Raw genomic sequence first — 17683 nt, forward strand, 5'->3', positions numbered from 1 at the left:
TGGAGAAACGAACGTTACATGTGTACTTCGTTAGCGACCTACTTTTGAAACGATATTTTTTTTGCGATTCACCTAAGAATGGAATGTTGCGGGATATAAAGTTCGCCATGGCTAAACGGATTCGAATTACTTAAGATACCCCAGCGAGTGTTACGTTCTTTTATTAGTCGGTCGAATTGACCCTCCCGTTTACGACTATCAGTCAGCGCCATAAAAACGTTCGAAACTATCCCCGCACGTGTTCCTCGCGACCACTTGCTTTGGTACTGCTCGAAAGTAATTCGCGTTGCTCGAAATCTTCCGAAACTGCCGCCACGTCCGCTCTATTCGTCGTTGAAAATTTACGAGGGCGAAACGATCGCGAACGACCGCCGTAAGGCTTCGAGGCCGCCAGTTTTTAATGTCGACTATCGCTCGAACGATTAACCAAATTTATTCGAAACAGTGCGTCATTAACCGTTTCGCCTTGCAACCAGGAGAACGCACTCGCGATACTCTTGCAATGGTCCCTCTGGTCCAAATAAATTGTAAACCTGCTGCGATCAAATTTGGTCTCAACGAGAACGTTTCAATTCTAAAGGAACAGCCTGAATTTATGCATGCAAAAAAGCGCGCGAGATATTCAAAATAAGGTGTGTAGATTCTGACACTTAATGGGTGCAACAAATCCTCAGGCTGTCAAGATACAAGCGCGCGATTCGAGTGACGCAAAAAATTCATTTGAATAAATTAATCGCCACTAGAAACACGGCAATGAAATTTAAACATAAAAAAGAACACGTGTTGACTCATCGTTATAAAAAATGATTCTTAAGAGATGAATTGTGTCTGAGAAAAATCCTCTATTCGCTCGTGGTATGTAATGACAATTGAAAAAAGCTAATAGTCGCCAATTAAAATGATCTTCGATGCGTTTGCGACACGCATACGACAACGACAGACGAACAACCCTTTCAGTCCACAAAAAACTCACTTCGCGGCCAATCAATGGCGATCATGTCGGGCGTCAATCATTTCCTCGCGACCGTCTCGGCACAAAAACCACAGCTACGCCAATTGCTCGGCCAGCCACTCTCGTCCAGCTGTTTTTCCTTTTTTTTTCCCCTTTTTTTTTTCTTCTTTGTCCATCGTGACGCGGCAATGGAAAACACACGGTCGAGCTTTTGCCGCGTTATTGCATCAGCAGCGCGCGCGCGCGGGACACAATGCGTTCCGCAACTCATACAACTTTCGCCCGTAGCGAGAACGTCGAACCTTGGACATCCTTATGCATATTTACGTCTTTCGCGGCTTCATGCAAATCCCTTTCACGGCTGTTTGCGAACGCGGATTGCAAAGCGAGGAAGGGAAGGACCCTGTCCGACGCTCGTGTTTTTTTATTTCTTTTTTTTTTTCTTTGCCCCCTCGCGCCTTGCAACGGGCCGTCTAATTGCATTTGCATCAGTTCTTATTATTCCCGCGGCAAGGAAAATGTATTCCAAGTGACGGGGCTTCAGAGCAGAAGAATTTCTAAGGGAAGTGGCTTAATTTTTAAAAGCGTATGCAAACGGCGAATTTGCAAGTTGCAGATGTTGGGTCAGCTGATTGGGCACCTCGTTTCGCGCTTAGGTTAAAATTATTGCATTCGTCTTGGTACTCAACAGCGTTCGAGCAGTGAATGTAAAATGACTTTGTAACGAGAGGATTCGTTTTTAAAGAGCTTACAAATATGCAAATTGCGATTTTTATCAGAAATATTCTTTTTACGATTGTTCGTGGGTGGATAGAAAAATTAATATTTTTTAATAAAGGTTCTAACGATTTGTTTTACTCGATCGATAATTAAATGGTTCCACTTATACGAAATAATGTTTTAATAACCCAGCTGATCTGAAACGAGGTTATTTACAATGTTTCTTACATGACAAAGCATTAGGAATTAGTTCAGCGTATCTTTTTTCGAAACCTTACGTAACGCATACCTCCAGTCACTTAAAAGTGACTTCGACCTGTTTGTACGCTCGATTTTTGCTACATTTGTAATTAATAACCTGTTGTCGAGATAAAACCGTGTCCCATTAGCGAACTGTACTTAACGGAAAAGGTTTTCTGTCTCTCTGGAATTTCTTTGTAGTCAATAATTGTTCCTCGAAACGGCTAATCTTTGGCAAATCAAATTCCCACTCGCGCATTAAGAATTCGATCAATTACGAAGAAAAGAATTGCTAATGACTTTTGCACGGATACGAAACAAATGGTTGCTGAATAAACCGCGCTTAATCGCGGAACGCGTCTCCGCAAACCGCATAATCGTATCGCGGTGTAACTGTATATTGTTTAGTATTAATTAACTCGCAGGCGAAATCGAGATTAGTTGTACGATGAGAGGCAAGCCAGTTAGTCCGATAATTGATTCAGTAGCCGCATCAAAGTTGAATCAAAGCGACCTGTTCAGAGTCCGGTATGAATCGCGTTATGTCACGTTGCACGAAGAAAAGTCGCGTCACGTAAAACATACTCTCTTCAACGTCTAACATTTTCTGCACTTGACGTTACATTCTCGCCATTCTCCTTCTCTACTTTTTCATTTCCTAAGAACACTGCCTTTTTTTACACTGAAAAAATTAATTCTTTCGTCAAAAATTCTAACTCAACAGTTTGCAATATTCGTTTCTAATATTATAAAGGGATGCTGAGGTGGATACTTGATTTAAGGGCGTGTATACGATACTTGCCATCTAATGACGCCCTACATTACGAACTTACGTGAAAATTTTCGCTGATGAAACGATCGATGAAAATGCATACCTTGCGTTAACACAAAAATCCCAGCCCACGTTATATATATAAAACCACCTTTCGAAACAGATGAAAGGACTGAAAGATTCTACGCGAACACCTCTGAAAATCCAACAACCAAAAAACTCCTCTTCCTTCTCCAATACATCTCGTGTTCCAACTAAAACAGGACAACAACCAGTCTACTCTCTGCATCAAGAGAAACTAAAATCAAAATTGTTTAAACAAAATCATCTGACAGAAACGCGACAGTAAGTGAAACAAGAAGCAAATGCAACGTTGTAGCTATGAAACAAAAGCAACCGTCCAAAACCAGTGACATGCAGCGAGACAATGGCAAAACACCTATCACAGCCCCAACCCTCGTCCCTGCTGTCCCTTCAGAGCTTTTGATCTCGAGCGCGTGCTGTGGAACATCACCTGGGACACTCAACCATCCCCTTTCCCTACTCGCGCGCGCACACACACACACACACGGCTCTGTCTGACTCCACAGGCAAATTGGAATTGTAGCAATCGAAAGCGAACCTTGACACCTTTCGCGCAACCCCAACCCCCCACGCTCGCCTCCTGTCTCCGTCAGCCACGGTGACACAGGTTAGCCTAGTGCCGGTCGTTTTTCGAGAGGCGACACACTCGACACCTGGGATATATGCGCGCTGTTCTCCTCAGTCGACCGCATCAACCAGCGGGGGAGTTTCTTAAAATAGAGTCTAGTGCCTGGACGGAGGTTGCCGTGTGCTCGCACGCGCGCAGCTACGCTCGCGACGATGTAGCACGGACGTGTACTGAGCCTTGCTACTCGAGGGTGAGTTAGGGGGTTGAGAAAGGGTGCCGCGACTCACTGAATGCGCCTGCCACGCGAATCATCGCCACGCGGTTTAAGTGTTGCAATCGGATTTCCTTCCTTTCAGCGAGCTTTCTTCAAACTTCTCACCAATTTTTTCTTCTTTTTAACTTGCTTTCTGGATTTTCATTGGTACTGTTTCGTGTAGGTTTTTGGTTTGATGCTTTGCGGTTGGTATTCGAGAGGCTTGAAGATTTTGGGAATGAAAGGGTTGATTTTTTGTTTGTATCTGGGTTTTGTAGATCGTGTTGATAATCGATTGATCAAGAATATAGTTAATCTCTAATTATTCCTACTATTTAATCGCAGAGGTGTAAGGATTCCTACTTTGCGTTGCATGTTCTATTAGTGTATCAATAAGAGGTAACCAAGTTGATATCCATATGGATAAGATAATCCAGGATGTCAGGAGCCCTCATGAAAGATCCTCGCTCTAATACCTACACCTAAGAGGACTACCCTTCAGAGGTATCCGACTAGACAACAGATTCTCAGATGTCTCAATTGCTATCAGATACCCTTATAAATAACCTTGTCCATCACGAGTTGGACTATTCAGAAACATTCTTTTTTATAGTAAATTCTAAAGGTTTACAAATTTTAAAAATCAAAGGGTTGCTATTCCATACATCACTCGACATCCACTGCTTCAAAAAAATCGCCTCTTCCTTTTTACAGTAGATTTTAAAGGTGTAAAAATTTGGAAAATCAAAGGCTTGCTGTCTCATACATCACTCGACATCCATTGCTCCAAAAAAATCGCCTCTTCCTTTTTACAGTAGATTTTAAAGGTTTAAAAATTGCGAAAATCAAAAGGTTGCAGTTTCACACATCACTCGACGTCCACAGCTCCAAACAAAATCGCCTCGATCTCTTCGTCCCCGTCTCCTCCAGATGGTCCCTTTCGATCTTCTCGACACCCACCACCTGACCCTGCCCCTCCGTTACTTTCCCTCTTCTTCGTCGAGAGGAAGAGGCGAGGGCGCAAGGTGATACGTTCACTCGTCGCTATTTTCGCTCGACCCGCGCTCATTGTTCCCAGCCGCGTATCGGCGCTTGTTAATTGGGGAAGGATAATTAGCGTTCGATTAGGCAGGGCCTCTTCAATGGGGCGGGGAGGCGATCACAATGGCGGGCCGCGGACATGTCGGCCGTGTTACACGCGGCACGAACCGCGGAAACTGGGTCGCCCCAGACTGATCCCACGTTTCCTCGGGGACCGTCCCGTTCCGTTTGTTTTTACCCTGCTCGACCCTGCCGCGATCGCGGCTGATACGGAGGAGCGTCTGTGACGATGCATTGTTCCGAGGCTTGCACCCGACAGCCGCCGCATTGGGAATGCGGCTCTCTCCCTTTTTTTTTTTTTTTTTTTTCGAGGAACGCGAATTTGGATCGTGACGGGAATTCTTTTAGGGGTTGCGGTTTGGACCGCGCGAGTGCTTCCCGGGAAATTGGAAAATTGCGAGCGATGAAAAGCGACGTGGTCTGGGGGGACTTAACAGCTTCTGTTCAATTATCGGTACTCATTTTTCTGTTTGTTCTTAATTATAATTAGGTGCTAAATTTTCCCGTTGCATAGGGTGATACTTTGTATAAACAAGTTTATGAATAATCACGAATTTTCTCATAGAAATTCTATAAATTCTTCTATCAAAGAATTTAATTTTTATCTTATTCAATTGTAACTATCGTAGAATTCATTTATTCGTAAATCGATATGCTCGGTTTGGATACGTATAATCTACCCATACGAACTTGCATGAAAGTCCTTTGAACGTAGAATTGCGGTTTGGACCACGCGAGTGCTTTCCGGGAAATTGCGAACGCTAAAAAGCGATGTGGTCTGAGGGACTTTAAAGCTTCTGTTCAATTATTGGTACACATTTTTCTTTCTGTTCTTAATTATAATTAGGTGCTAAATGTTCCTGTTGCACAGAGAACAAGTTTATGAGTAATCACGAATTCTCTCATAGAAATTCTATAAATCGTTCTACCAAAAAATTTCATTTAATCTTATTCAATCGCAATTGTAGTGGAATTCAGTTAATCGTAAATCGATATGCCCTGTTTGGATACGAGTAATCTACCCATACGAACTTGCCTGAAAGTCCTCTGAACGTAGAAGCTTCTCGCGAGGCGCACGGAAGCCGAACTGATCCACTCTGTGAAAGTTATAATCGTTTGGTTCCCGCATAATTAAGCGCTGTGTAAACACGCTGGCTGTATTGGAGTTGGGAAATTCCCACGAACCGGAGTCGATCGATTTCGGCTCGAAACCGCGCCTAAACGGACGAGCATGCCCGCGCGAGCGTCGATCGAGACGCGGCTTTTCCGCGGAATGCCAACGCGGCGACGGAACGTTCGCGCGCGTGGCGCGCGGTTCAATAAATGCGCGAGGCCATATTCATCGCGCGACGCATGGAGCCAATAGAATTAATTCGCGAATTTATCCGCGACGCGAGGTTTCCTCGCATTCAATGAAAGTGAAATTAAGTCCGGTTCATCGGGCGGCTTGTTAAATGGCGCGCGCGTATGGCGTTGTGCAAGAGACCGCGTCCAGACGCCGTTACTCTTCTTTTTTTCCTTCTTCTTCTTCTTCTTTGTCGCGGCGAACAATGGCGGTTGAATTGGATCGAGCGTGTTGAGCGACTGATTGGGACGTGGAATTAGGGTAACTGGGTGCTTCGTTACTATTTTTCGAATTTACATTGTGTAGACCATATGTTTGGTCGTACTCTTTGGTCTTTGCAAAAGCTGATTCCTTTATGTTACCAGCTGATGACGAACATTTAAAGTTCGTTCGTTTTTATATGTATCCTCGTGAATGATTATGAAGCACACTTTTTCCTGTCTTAAATATAACACTTGTTGTCTCATGGAATGTTTGTTCAATGCAAGAGATTCTTGGAAGGCCAATACCAGTAACAATTTGTCGAATTTACATTGTGCAGAAACTTTGGTCGTATTTTTTGCTCTTTGCAAAAGTTGATCTCCCTATGCTACCAGCTGATGACGAACATTGAAGCTTCGTTCGTTTTTATATGTATGCTCGTGAGTAACTATGAAGCACACTTTTTCCTGTCTTAAATATAACACTTGTTGTCTCTCAGAATGTTCGTTCGGTGCAAGAGATTCTTGGAAGGCCAATACCATTGGACATTCAGTTCGCACGCTTCTCTTTTCCTTATTCGGCAAGAATGTGACACAAGGTTTTTCCCCTTCCGATCAGATCGGAAAAGTCCCCGACAAATGAACGTGACACAGTTGAGGAAGATGGTGCAAGCGAAGGATAGGACGAAAGACGCGCGCACCGCACCGGTTTGGTATAAATAATAATTTCCTGGTGTCCTTCCTCGCCTCGCAGCCTCCATCGCGTTCGCCAGAAGACAGCGATGGCCGCGAGAGGTGAACGCGTTTGCGATTTGTATTCTGAGAGCTCCGAGCGTAGTCCCTTGATTTAGTGCTAATAAATATTCATTGGCGTACTTGAAACTGACCTCAGAGAATTGAACGGCATTATGGTGTGTACACTTCGGAGATTAACCACGATTATTCGCCGCTCGCTGTGTACATAACGCTTTATTAAATTGCTTGAAGGGTATCTTGACAAATGGACAATCTCGCGTGCCATGAGGATAATAATGGCGGATTCAATGGTCCCGCGAGGCGCTTTTCGCGCGATTAAAAATCGCACAAATCCGAGCACGTCCGCGGAGGAGAAACAAAATCGGAACTTTTGCGCGTAGAATGACTAATGCACGGATAATCCGTTACCTTTTATCTTTCGTAATTCGAACACAGCTCGCACGGATTTAATCCTCTCGCGATTCAAAGCACAGTGTGCGTGTAATTTTCCAGTTAAAATGCAACACGGTTACTGATAAAAAAAATTACCAATGATTACCATATGATTCATTCGTCCAAAAAGTAATATCGTTTACTTAGAATCAAATAATTAATTCGTTACAAGCATCGATCTCCTAACGATTGGCGATTTATATAATAGAAATGTTGCAATTCTTCGCAATTTCGCGTGGAATTGAAAAAGTAATGGAAATCAAGTTTGGCGACGAAGTTGGTCCGAGATGGGACGGGAAAATTGGAAACAGACGATTCCACAGATAGCGTTGTATAGTTTGTGGCAGATATTTATCTGTTATTACGATCAGAGGGCAGGGTAGCTGCAGAAGAAATCGTACTCCGCAAAACGAGCTGTCGATACCAGGGACTAGAGGTCGTTATGCCCGTGTTCCTTGTCGCCGGATCTTCTTCCTCCGATCTGCTTTCATCGATAGCCGCGTTTCTTATCCTGCGTCGATTACTTTCCCGCGAGCCCTGTCCCGGACGCCTCGAACGACTTTAGAAAAATCGTGGAACCCCGCTGAGAAGAATCTCAGAACTTCAGAGAAGAAATAATTGAATTGTTCTTACAAGCTTCTGCTAACAATGGAGTCACAATTTTCTGCTACCCATTCGAAACCAATATAATTACTAAGCTATTGAAATTTTACATAAAAAATATTTAAAAAAAGATAGCTCTCTTGGTACCAAATCGAGATAAAACAAAATCTCCAAATGCACAGCTGTACGCGATTTTCGAGTTACACTACACGTTACGAGAGCTTAACCCTCTAATTTTTGTTTTAAATCCCAAAAAATTGTGGGATCGAAAAACCAGAAATCGCAAACCGATATATACAAACGAAAGCAAACTTTTAAACAATTTTATTGCGATATATTCACTTAGTGACTTTCAAACCACACCAGCCTACAAAGTTCCAATTACTTTAGAAAAATATCGATGAACTAAAATGTGACCTGAAAGTTACACAAGTCCATAGAGGGTTAAATATCGCAACAGGTAAATAAAAATCGCTAAGAAACCGAGGTATCCGTGACGCTGCATGCACGCCGCTTGAAAACAGAGCCACGAGCGTAAAACGCGCGTTAAGAACCGCTGAGCTGAGGGGTTGGCGAGAGAAAAAGGGGGTCTCGAATGACAAGCGAGGTGTGACGAACGATGTTGTTTTTGCTGTTTTCCAGGGAGGGCGAGGGTGGCGGCGGTGGCGGCCGTTCCGTGACCAGCGCTGGTGGGGGTGGAGGAGGAGGTGGAGGTCGGCGTGCACCGAGTCTACGACTGGTGAACGGAAGGGCGACAACGGGGGTCAGTTTGCACACCAGCAGCACAGAATCCGTTCGTTCACCCCATCACCACCTCGGCCAGCAGCAGGGCGGCAACAATAACAATAACAACAACAACAACAACAACCATAATAATAATAACAACAACAATAACTGCCACGCCGGTAATAACCCCGCCGCGAACAATCATCCACGGCTTAACAAAGATGACAGCATCAAGATCAGCATCGAGAACACGAACACTTGCACGGACAGCCTCGTCACTGCTTTAGACGACGAGACATTGCTCATCACCGATTTCGTAGCCGACCAAGGTGAGTGCCGTTCGTTCGATGGACAACAAGGATTGAGATAGACGCGAGGCATTCAGATTTCTCTGATAAATTATCATAAGTTATTCCGTAAGGATGAACGGGAGGAAAATTGAGAGTAGCGGAATTTTTTCGTTTTGTTGTTGAAACTTGGTCAGTAAGCAAGGTTTCCATTGGACGTCGAGTACAGTAAGTTGGAGATGCGGTCAGAATTGTTGGTGTTGTGTCTGGTAGGAGTTGGGTTTAAGATTTTGACGAAAGATATGGCGCGTTTATCAAGATTGGTTACGCTCCTCGTTTTGATACCAAAGGCGTTCAGTTACAGTTGAATCCTACCCCACCGGAAATTTAATTGCGCGGGTTTGAACATACCGTTCGTATTTCACGCGTGATTTGCGACACGTTTTGTGGAAAACCTAGAAACGGTTACTGCAATTTGCGGAACTTGATATCTCCCGCTTTTTCCAACAGTGACATCATCGAAAAATCATAGTTTTCCAGGAAACACGATTTTATCGTAATTTGTCGACAGTAAAATAGTGGCGAAATACCAAAAATTGATGTAATACACAAAAATTAGAATCAAATTCAAATATTTTTGTAAATTATTTAAAATAATTTTCCAACGTTCTGGTTCCATGTTTCATGTTTTTTAATTAACGAATGTTTCAAAAATTGAAAGCGTGTAGGTGAGAAAAAGCGTGTCGCGAAGGCCAACGTAGGTACACGACTGCAGAAAAAACAAGAGTTAACGATAATTACACTTATACTTAACTTACTTTAAACACCCACGCCGTTCCACCTACCTACTTATCTAATGCAACATAGAATTAAACGCGCACAAACACACGTACACACCCACGGAGCCAGCCGCGAATTATTATATCTCTGCCAGGGCAAGTCATCGGAACGGTTTGACCTTTTTTTGTCACACCTATGAAACGATGTTCCGTTATACATCCAAGGTGATGACACCAGACGAGTCAAAAGAATTAATCGGGAGGATGTTCCAATTATGTTGCTCCAATTAAGCGAGGCGATGAAGTAACATTTCAGAATACGTGGATATAGGGGAAAATGGAAAAAGTGAAAAAAACCTCGACCCCGATAAATACGATTTCCCGTATAAAACCCACGATCGAATGTTTCCTGGCACGTTTGACCTTTTAGGATATACGCCATCTGCATTAAACGCCTTCCTCGCACTCGTAGAATTCAATTCTCATTTTCTGCGAAATTTTCTTCCACTTTGTGGTTGTTATCAGTGCTTCTCTTCTAACAAATACCTTTCCATATATATACAACGAAAATTTTTATTGAAAGCGATCGATAATGTTTGAAATCAAATTTTGGAGCGCGTACAAACCAAGAAGCATGCAAGTCAAAGCTTGCTACGATTTTTACGAGTAATGAACGATGGTATCAAACTGGATTCAATTTCGAAACGTCGCGTTTTCACATTTGAAATCAAATTTTGGAGCGCGTACAAACCAAGAAGAATACAAGTCGAAGCTTACTACGATTTTTACGAGGTGAAAACGACGGTATCAAACTGGATTCAATTTCGAAACGTCGCGTTTTCGAATTGTAATCGCGACTCCCTGGTTTCACGGGTCAGTTACGCGCGTTAACGATAATTGAAAAATGTAAAACGAGCGGTCGACGAAGCGGCACGTGGAAATATGGAGCGTATCATAAGAATGGTTTGTTGAATCAGCCGTTTGTCAGCCGACAAATGCGCGTAACGAGCCCATTATCGGTTGTTGCAACATAGAAAAGCAATCGAGCCGGGCGTGCATTTAGTTAGCTGTTTACGGGCACGTGACCAATAGGCGCCAGCCACGAGGAAACGAAATTAACTCGATCTTTGATTCATACCTCGATTACATTCATCGACCATTTCGCTTATCTCATTCGTTCAAGAACATCCATTTTACCCGAGGAAATTATTTGCCTAACTTTAAATGTCAGATGGAAACGATCCAACTCTTGCTTGTATTTTATATTTAAATATAGAGAAAAGAATCTTTAAAAAATGAAAGGGTGCACTAAAAATGTATATTTTTATATATTTCACACGTAGCCACATTGATTTTAGTATTCTCTGTCAGATTGCTCCTATTTTCCTATTTATTTTCTTACGTTTCCTCTATTTATTTGCTTTCCCTCGCGTGACTGTTTCCCAAGCTCCTCTCGAGTCGAACCTCTCAGCTCGTTCTGTTTTTCCCTGCGCGTAGTTTCACCCGTGGCTCTCTCGGCTAGCTCCTCAGTTTTTCGAGCCCGATGTTAATTGCCGTTTATTTTAAACCGTTCGCCGGCTCCTTTCCCGGCCTCGTGATTGGAAACGATCCAAAAAGGAACGGCTGAAAGTGTCGGGATGTTTGCGGTTGCTTCGCATTTCTGGTTTCAACCGAGCAGGTTTCCCTTGCGGTCTGCGAAGATGAAAAGAGGAGGATTCCAGACGGTTCGTTACGGCCGCGATTGTTTATTTGAAAGCTTCGCATCAAACGGTGAATTGCGCGCGAGATTTCGTGCGAGATTTCGAGGAAATTCAAAAAGTATACAAACGTACATAAAACCAGAGAATAATTTCGCAGTTTCGTTCGCGAAATATATTTTTTTTTTACGCTGGAAGAAGCGTGAACGATCGCGAGAAGAAACATTTTTTCTTCTACTCTGTATAAATATAAAAATTTAATTCTGAAATAGTCAGAAGTAATCAGAGGCTACTCGCGAGTGCGATCTAAGGATTTTTATGCAGTCAATCGAATCGAACGATGTAACATTTTTAATTGCAAACGAAGCATCACGCAACGATGATCAGTTCAGTCGTAAATTAAAACACAATACGAGAGGATGTTGGATTACATTTTTTCTACGTCCCTTTTTAGAGGCAAACGTATGATAATCTGCTCGTCGAATGCGCGAACCTTTGAGCGAGTATAAACAGAACGTTACTGTGCAACGAAAAAAAAAAAAAAAGAAAAAAAGAATCTTGAATCACGGAGCCTGTTTTATATGGGCGGATTATTTGTTTCATAAGAGGCGATTAACATTACTGGTTCTCGCGGTTGGTTTTGCGGTCATTAAAAAATGTTCCTCGAGACTTCAATGGCGAGCCATTGAATAGCTCGTTTGAATCGTGAACTGCGTATGCGCGATAAATCAAATTTCTCGCCGTTCTCGAAGCGTCTCTGTGTCACCGCGTGCCTCGACGTTAAAGTTTATTAATCATCTGGATATATTCGGTATTTCCTTTCGCAGAGGAAAAAACGTTCTTCATTTTATTCGAGCGAGCAGTGATCCACTTGAATACGTACATTTTACGCGCGCACGCGTTTTAAATTGCATCAAAGGATTCTAACTTTCTCTTTGGATGAAACGAATAATTTTAAATAATCGTATGCGCTAACACTGGAGCAATTAGAGCAATTATCGTGAAAATGTGTCGGACATTGTCTTCCACTGATACGATTTTACGAAGTCAAACTTCCTGATTAAAACCTAATTATCGAACAATTTTTAAATACGCTTGAAACTATACTTTAGAAGATACTCTCAGGGAGTGAGAGATTTAAAACCCTATCATAATTCTCAACACCACACGGCTATCCCAAAACCCAATACGAGCCACCACGCAGAGACCAATGAAACACACAGACAAACGCTGTTAAAACGAACCAGACACTCACAATAATCATCGCGTCTAATCCAGTCGGCGGAATAAACACAATGGCGCTATAAATTGTTAAAAGTTCCACGGTTTCGCCTACAGAGCCCAGCATTCTAGTACTTAGTAGCAGCCTAAGCTCTCACACTTAACGAGACATGAATCATTCACCTATCGTCCCGTTATCGCACTCGAGTACCCACACTGGCAAGAATAGAACACGCATTCTCGCAATTAAGTGCTATTGAAACCTGTGCTAATTACATAAACGTCGCGCAGCAAAAATGGCGCCAGATCGGAGTCAGCGAGCGGTTCGTCCCTTCGTCGATCCCTCGATTCCTCCTCGAACGAGATAACTTCGCTTGTTTCTCGTTAAACCAGTGAATTATCCGTCGCGAGGGCGCAGGTTCGCGAATACATCGAGAAAGGAACGTTTTCCGCTGTCAGCTGACCTCGAACGTCGCGTTGAAGTCGTCCCTCTTGCGCTCTGACTTCCGCACAGCGACTGTTTTAAGTCTCTATATCCGGACACGGAAAAAGCTCTCGCACTGAAAAAAAAACGCGCTGTTGTGAATGGAAATCCCGACCCTTTGTGAAATCGCTTGGATGGTTTCAAAAACGGTCTCCAGTTGGTAGTTTTTCTAATTGCATGGTAGCTGTTGCAAAGCTCGCGTTCTCCAAGGCGGAGGAATTTGATATTCCTTTGTGAATTTAATCTTTTCAATGGAAGCGTCGTTCCTGCTGGGCACCGCGGTTATTGCGCCGTTGGGCAGCGGAGAATAAATCATGCGATACTAATTGTCTCCTCTGGCAGCCTGGAAAATAGAGATTAACGAGGGACGCAGGTGTCGCCGCGATTTCCACGTAGGAATAATTAGGAAAGTTTCGGAAAAATCGGGAACAAACGTGCGAGCAGCGAGGGGGGGCGAGTGTTGAACACAGGGCTTTATTACGAACACTTTACAAGCGGCAGTCTTAATAATTTACAGAGATAGAAGCTGAGGAACGAGCCCTACGATTTTCTACCGAATTTAAAAACTCGTGCGCGCTAGAGTCGAGCACGATAAAAATTCGAATGGGTGGCATAAACCTACTTCAACGTAGATAAAAAGGATATACTACTGCAGATAAGAGTTCGTGTTTATACAAACCTACTTCCTTTCCACTAATCACGATTCCATTGTGTATTCCACGTAAATTCCATGTTAAACCTGTGACAACCTACTCGAGAACGAAACCTTTCGTTTGACCAAATATTTGGCTCCTTCTGCCTCAAAGCGTGGATCTCGTGTTTGTTTTTGTAATGCTGGTTTTGTTAACGCGTTCGAGCACGTTCGAGATACACTTGTAACGGCGTCACTGTCATGGCTTCCGGCGCAGGCACAATTACTCCAAAGTTTCCGACAGCCAGTAATTACCAGTTGGAAAAGTTCAAGTTCAATCACCTCAGACGTCGCGGGAAACGTTCTCAGGCGAGCTACCTGCACTTGCCAGCGGCTCGGTGTTTTTAAAATACCCTCGCGCTCGGCAAGAGTCTTTTTTGAGCTTGTCTAATTTCGAGCACGCGGCATCCAGCCGTCTCTGAAGACTCGCACGCCCGGCTTCCTCGAGCGCACTCCACGCGACCGCTCTCTCGCTCACGGTTCAGACACGAGATCAGAAAAATCCGCCTGCTTCTCGAGCAGGAGCGTAAAACATTTCGCGTGCGCGGCGACGGAACAGGACGATGGCAATTGAAGACTTCCAGCTGGCTCTTGCTGTTCCTCGAGAAATTAAAACAGGCAAATTTCGCGTCCGTGTTGCGAACATTATTACCAGCTATCAATTTCGAGCTCAATTCTCTCGAAGCGATATCGCTCGATTCATTCTACCACTGAGCTAGCACATTCTGAGAATTACAAAATGGCCCCGTTACGACGAAGTAATAATATTGAATGCAACAACATTCGTCAGAAAGCTGAGAAAACTGCAGCTGAACCAACACACAATGCATCGAGCCACATGGAACGCTGTCATTTTGAAAATATCGATGATCCATAAATTGAAACAGAACCTCTCAGCAACTCGATAACGTGTAAATAAAAATTGTGAAGATTGACAACCCAATAAAGACACCTCTTCTGGACAATAATTACCAAAAAGTTACCAAACCACTCTACACCCAAGACATATACAACCACCAGAGCAGACCAACCCTTAAACACATTTCAATTACCACAGTCTCCTTCCATTAGTGTCGCCAGAGCAGATACACCCAATTTCTCCAGTTCCTCGAGCAGGGATCCACCGATAACACAACGCTTCCACCGCGTGTCCACTGTCAAGGTTGATGGCGGACTGTCAGACGCGCGCGCGCGCGTGCACGAACGAACGAACGAGCGTACGCGATATTTGCATACGCGTTCCCCTGCGAGTACATCGAAAAGAATCGAACGCGTGGTCGTTGGGTCCCACAATAAAACCGGTCAGCCGGAGCCTCTCTTTCGCTCGCTCTCCTTCGCCCTCCGTTCTTCGCCAGCCGGCTCTGTTCCTCCAGTTCTGGCTGGTGGGCTGGCCGTGCTGGCTGGCTTTCGCCGGCCGCGTGGCTTCTTTTTCCCGCTCGTCATTAGTCAACCTCTGCACCGGGTACCAGTTACACGCGGCGAACGGGCCAGGCCGTTCTCGCGACTCTCAGGCGGTTTCGTTTTTCGGGCGATGGCCGACGATTTGGCGCGCGCCATCGTGCTCGAGGAGCAGAGGAGGCCGTTGCTCAGGAAACAAAGGCAGCTCGCGGAACGTAACGAGCCGAGGGGCTGCCGCGTGCTCGTCGCGAGCTGGCCTGGGCTCTCGTGCACCCATGGGACGCAGGAATTCGGTGAGTTTACGTTTCGTCGCGACTTTCGCCGGGATCCGTCGCGGGTGTCACTTTGATGCGTTCGTACCCTGGTACCGCTGCGATCGGTTTCGATTCAGGGTCTCCCCGATCTTCTTATGTATTGTGGAGTTCTATGAGAGGTTTTTGCGTTTTTCAAAATTTTGTCAATTTTTGTGATGTTTTCTGAAACCTTTTTGTAGTTGTGGGGCTCTTCAGGGTCTCAGGGCATCTTTTCGTGTTCGCTGCGATTGTGTGTTGTACAGTTGTATGAGAGAGTTTTGCGTTTTTCAAGATTTTGTCAGTTTTTGTGACGTTTTCTGGAATCTTTTTGTAGTTCTGAGGCTCTTCAGGGTCTTTGCGATCTTCTCACGTTCGATGCGATTAGGTATTATAGAGTTGTATGAGAGATTTTTTCAATTCTTCTGCTGCAAATGTTCGTGAATGTGAATTAAATGGGAAATTCGTTGATGTGTTCTATTTTCAAGTATTCAATGTTACATAGTTTGGTACTTTCTAACATTTTTCCTGCAGCCACGAGCAGCCTGGCTTTTTATTCTTTTAAAATTCCTAGGGGAATTCTGTAATAGCAGTACTGTGGGATCTAATGGCAATAATTTATGACCAATCGTAGCAATTTCCACGCCCAGCATGATTTATTGATGGTTTTTATCACATGCTAATGCAATTTCTTGCCTTTGCAAGAAGCCATTCTTAATAACGAGCTTTCAGCATGCCTTAACATCATAATCATCATTTACAAGTGCAAAACAACTTATCAAGAATATTTCTACCCAGAACAGTTCAAAAAAATTCGTAGAAATTCGAGGCATTGTCGATTATTTTTTATGCGTATTATTAATGACACAGAAATGAAAAATAAGTTGAAAATTATCTGAGTTCACGACGCGTTGTATAATAATTTGGAACATTGACGCAGTTTACGTCCTTGTATGGTTAATAACGTCACGAAAACAGCCATTTTCCTCGTACATAATCGCGAAACATATTAACCATGTGTCTGAATTCACCTTAAAGGAACAACGATAACGAGAAATAATTGAAAATCATTTATCTCATTAAAAAAAATGGCAAAAAAATTAAACAATCCTTCTGTTGGTTCAATGTCGCGCGTACCGTCCGCCATCGTGGCCTTTTTCTCCGAATTCTCGTTCGTAATTAAATTCCAGCATTGTTTACGATTCCATGGGCCCAGATTCCGATCCGCCACTCGTTTCGCGAGACCCGTACATCACGTACTCGAGCGCAAGGAACGAAAAGGAAAAAAAAAAAAGAAATCAGAATTCCCTGGGCTAACTGTATTTAATCGAGTCGTCGAGTAAACGGTGCTTGGCGCTTTTTACGCATCGCGTGTGCTCCCGCACGGGCGTTTGGGAACTGGAAAGGAGATCGGAATGAGCTCGCGTGCGCCTCGACTCTCTTGTAGTGGGTATTTTTTTTTCACCTCGTTTCCCTTCTGTTTTTTTCTTTTTTTTTTTCATACAACTAGACATGAGCGTAATTTATCCGAGGTATCGAACACGGTACGTTCGCCACTCGATTATTATACCTCGGTGAAATTGCCGTGTCTCTCGCTCAGACACGAGCTCCGCGGCTCTGCTGGATTCTTCGAATCTCGTAAAGATGATGCACGTATACGGCGTTGCGTAAAATAAAAGGAGAAGGAGATCGTACGAGTTGATCGGTATCGCTTCGAGGAGGATGAAATATGTCGCGAGGAGAATGGAACTTTCTGACGGTACTCGTTAGAAAATAGAGACTGACGTTAGGCGTGCGAGTTTTTGCGGCTGTCTGACCGTTAGAATCGCGACAATGTCGAGTCCTGTTGGGATTCGAGTCAGAAACGGCGAAACCAATTGGTGGGTCAGACGGAGGGACGATGGGGTGTCCATTTTTGGCGAACTTCGCTGACGGCGCCCTTTTATGGCCGCTGGAACCTATCGCCATTAACCAGACAGCGAGGGGAGTAAATAATATTAGTCTCTGCGAATTAACTTTCGGAGATATGAAGACATTAATGTCCATAGAAGACGTATAACTCTGGGAGATAAGAAAAACTCGAT

The 17683-nt window shown here is 43.9% G+C and overlaps 1 protein-coding gene across 9 annotated transcripts in view; it reads left to right on the forward strand.

The window, feature by feature from the left end:
• The window catches only part of Ih (hyperpolarization activated cyclic nucleotide gated potassium channel Ih), a 150299-nt gene that overhangs the window by 70123 nt on the left and 62493 nt on the right, over positions 1 to 17683 (forward strand). For all 9 annotated transcript variants that reach the window (XM_076905945.1, XM_076905937.1, XM_076905936.1 and 6 more), the window contains one exon: positions 8669 to 9081. In XM_076905945.1, coding sequence (XP_076762060.1) covers positions 8669 to 9081 — 413 coding nt within the window. The remainder of the gene's footprint in view (positions 1 to 8668; positions 9082 to 17683) is intronic.

Source organism: Xylocopa sonorina, chromosome 12, assembly GCF_050948175.1.
Source record: "Xylocopa sonorina isolate GNS202 chromosome 12, iyXylSono1_principal, whole genome shotgun sequence".
Taxonomy (NCBI): Eukaryota; Metazoa; Arthropoda; class Insecta; order Hymenoptera; family Apidae; genus Xylocopa; species Xylocopa sonorina.